Genomic DNA, 3,845 nt, shown 5'->3' on the forward strand with positions numbered 1-3,845 from the left:
CCCCCCCCCCCCCCCCCCCCCCCCCCCCCCCCCCCGCCCCTGCCCCTTTGTCCTCCCAGCCTGGGGCACAACCATCCCGTTCTCCTTGCTCCCCTGTGGGCCGGGTCTGCACATCACTCTGAGACCGCGGGCCGGGCGGGTGCACAGCCTTCTGGTGCTGTGGTCCTGTGTCTCAGCCGTGCGGTGCCTGGGTCTAGGTGTCTCACATCTGCCCGCTTTCTAGTGGCTTGTCGCAGGAAGACAGCTTCTGTAACTTAGTACTTTACGGCCAGATTGTCACTTATGTTGTGTTTTTTGTTCCATGTGATTTTGGGTTTTTTATGGCAGATCTGGGGAGATGAGCTGTTGTCCTTGCTATCTTATTTTCCTAGAACCCCTTTTATTTCCTTCTTAACAATGAAATAAACAAATGACTTCCTACAGGTTGGCTCTTTATGGCTTATTTTCATTTCATCCCCTTTTTTTTTTTAATGTTTGTTTGTATTGAGAGAGAGGCACACACACAGAGCCCTAGTGGGGAAGGGGCAGAGAGAAAAGGAGACACAGAATCCGAAGCAGGCTCCAGGCTCTGAGCTGTCAGCACAGAGCCCAGTGCGGCAGTCAGACCCATGGACCATGAGATCATGACCTGAGCTGAAGTCAGACGCCTAACCGACTGAGCCACCCAGGCGCCCCATTTCATGCTTTGCATAGCAGTTTTTTAGAAGTTCATTTTTTCCAAGGTCTGAAGTATTTTTGTGTCTAGTTTTTATTGACTTATGCTCACTTCTCTTTTAGGCCATGCTGGTGTGTCTGCAAGCATGATGAAGAAAAGGACGTCCCACAAGTAAGCAACTCTGAAACTTGCTTTTAGATAACAGGTTGTGGCCTTAGGTGACAGAGGACTTGAGATGCCATTGTGCTGCCCTCTTCTCTGTGCTGAGCAGGTCATGCCCCCTGTCTTTGGCCTGGCCTATGGCTGCCTAGGCCTGTCCTTCCATTCTTGAAAGCCTCCGGGCGATGATTTCCCCTCCAGCTCCCAGGGGTTGCGCTGTCTGCGGGAAGCCCCAGTGGTGAGGGCGGCGCTCTCCCGCTTCCCTCCTGGGAAGGGCTGCGTGCTCTCGGCATGCAGGTTCTTGGCTGCGTCTCGGATGCGCTGCTGACAAGGAGGGCCTGTGGCCAGAGGCCTTAGCTCCTGCTGGAGGGCCTGAGTAGTATGCCGACAGCTGCTTGCTCACTGCTTTTCTACATTTTCAAGTACATGAGAAGCTTGAAATCTAGAGAAAGAATATGCCTGTTGAAAGATATTTTAAAAGGCTGTGTATTTCAAGTGACCAGTATAAGTCCTAAATTCTGTAGGTACCAGAGCGAACAAGCCACTTTTCCCTCCCTTTAATCTTTGTGTATGACATAGTTACGTTCACAAAGAAACTTGAGGTACTGTCTTAAATAAGACTGTGCTTGTACTGAGTTACATATTTGAATAGATTGCACAAGTACCCACCGGGTCCTGGTCACAGCTGCTGCACCATGGGCGCTGCTCTAACAAGTAGGTTCTGATCGTTTGGTCTTGATCGTAGATTGTTAACTACAGACCAGGCCCTCTGACCCTAGCTGGCACCTCCCAAGCCTCGCAGTATAGCAGTTCTTTCCAAATTGTTCATACCGAAGTCACCACCCTGTGTGGTCGAAGGGCCCAGGGCGCCTTGGCTGCAATGGCACATCTGGATGACGTTAAACACGCCCTTCCGTAATGTCGCTGATCCGAGCACACGTGCCTCCCGTGTAAATGCGTGCATGCATAGCGATGTAAATATTTGTCAGGTTAGGTTCACGAAGTGTCCTACAGTGTAAAACTGTGAAGTTGAGGTCTGTGTGTCCCTGAGGGTTGATAAGGCATTTCCCAGATTTCATTGATATGCCCATTACTAATGTTCATGGTTCTGCCATGCCCACCGAGCTGGTAATCTACTGTATCTCCACTCATGTTGCACCATTGCCATAAGTAATCAGCCATCTCTTGGCCCAAGTGGGAGGTAACAAAACAAATACAAGCTGTAATATCAGGTAATGATAAAAACTTAGTGGGGAAGAGAAGCAAGTTAGATGTTGATTTGCAAGACCATAACAGTTCATGCAAAATAGATTTTACCAGTTAGTTTAAAATAACTGGCTTTCAGAGTGTAATGTGCATTCAGTTTTACCCATTTTTACACATTCCTGGATATCTCTGGTTGGAAGTTCCTTTAGTTAGGATTTCAGGCATTCTTGGGTTTGTGCGAGGGTTTCACATGCCTGCTCGTAAGCACTGCTTTCCATGGACTCGTCGTGGCTCTGATGTGCTGGTAATGCCGCCACCCCCCCCCCCCCCGCACAATGAATAAACGCCTATCTGTTAAAACTTCTGAGAATCTGCTCCCCTGTGCTCTGCAATGCAGGGAGCTCAGTCGGGTGCTTGTTTCAGTGAAAACAAGCTTTCAGTAGACAGCCTTGAACTTGGTACTCTGTAGCCAGAAGGCGCCACGGGAAGAAAGGACACACTCTCAGTCCTGTTCGCCTGTCTTCTGATCTCTGTGCACATCTGAAGACGGTTGGAAAGAAAGAGTCTGCACATTTCACAACAGGTGGCCATTGCTCACTGCCTCTGGATGGGCCCACAGGCTGGTGGCGAGGCCCCTGGGCAGGAGCTGACTCGAAGCGGGGAGCTGGGTGGTTCAGCTGGGCGTCTTGGCACGTTCCTCTGTCTGCCTGGGACCCTGCTTACCGCGTCTAAAAATCCTGGTCTGGACTGGAATGGTGGGGCGTCAGCTTTTCTCTATAGACCAGGCTTTCTGCCAGCAAGATGTTTATGGAAACCACGAACAGAAAAGCAGACCCGGAGCCTCACTCTGCCCTTGCTGCCTCCACTGTGGCCCAACAGCGAGCGAGGAAAGGCACAAGGGACCCACCGCCTGCAGCCGCTGACCTGTGGCCTCGTCTCCTCTCGCCTCCTGTGTTTCTGGGAATCTGAGCAGTAACTGCGCGTGTGGAGGGAGTCATAGGAGCTCCAGGGGACGAGTGTGGCAGCCCTGTCCCCGTGGGTATCAGCAGGACTCAGAGTTGGGTCCGTGGCAGTGGGAGCATTGCTGCAGCAGACCAGGGACGTTGTGTAGCTACATCTTGTTCTGGTTTTTAAAGTGAAGGCAGCACACTTCCATGCCTCCTGCCGACCAGGCCCCCCACTACATTTTGGGAACAAGTTGGTAGGCAGGCCTTTCCCAGCTTTGCAGGACGTCGTTTGGGAAATGCATCTGTAGGGAAAGTGTATTTGGCCCTTGAACAACATGGGATCAAGCAGCACAGGGCCACCTGTGCCCGGATTTAAGTACGGCACAGAACTAACTATGAGCGTATTTTCTGTTCCTTGTGATCTTTCTTTTCTCTTTCTCCTTTCTTTCTTTTCTTCTTTCTTTCTTTCTTTCCTTCCTTCCTTTCTCCCTCCCTCCCTTCCTTCCTCTCCTTCTTCCTTTCTTTCCTCTTTCTCCTTTCTTTCTTCCTTCCTTTGCTTTCCTTTCCTTTCCTTTCCTTTCCTTTCCTTCCTTCTTTCCTCTTTCTCCTTCCTTCCTTCCTTCCTTCCTTCCTTCCTTCCTTCCTCCTTTTCTGCCTGCCTTTCTCCTTTCCTTTCTTTCCTTTCTTTCCTTTCCTTTCTTTCTTTCCCTTTCTTTCTTTCCCCATTTTTGAGAGAGTGAGGACGGGCAGGGGAGGGGCAGAGAAAGAGGGGGACAGAGGATCTGAAGATAGTTTGATCTGGGGCTTGAACTCATGAACTGTGAGATCATGACCTGAGTAGAAGTTGGATGCCTAACGGACTGAGTCACCCAGGTGCC

General features: G+C 50.5%; 1 protein-coding gene across 1 annotated transcript in view; it reads left to right on the plus strand.

Annotated features, from left to right (window-relative positions):
• Window positions 1-3,845, plus strand: part of SPIN1 (spindlin 1) — a 74,279-nt gene that overhangs the window by 52,748 nt on the left and 17,686 nt on the right. The window contains exon 3 of the mRNA XM_049639821.1: window positions 778-826. Within this exon, the coding sequence (XP_049495778.1) occupies window positions 778-826 (49 nt within the window). The remainder of the gene's footprint in view (window positions 1-777; window positions 827-3,845) is intronic.

Source organism: Panthera uncia, chromosome D4 (assembly GCF_023721935.1).
Source record: "Panthera uncia isolate 11264 chromosome D4, Puncia_PCG_1.0, whole genome shotgun sequence".
Lineage (NCBI taxonomy): Eukaryota > Metazoa > Chordata > Mammalia > Carnivora > Felidae > Panthera > Panthera uncia.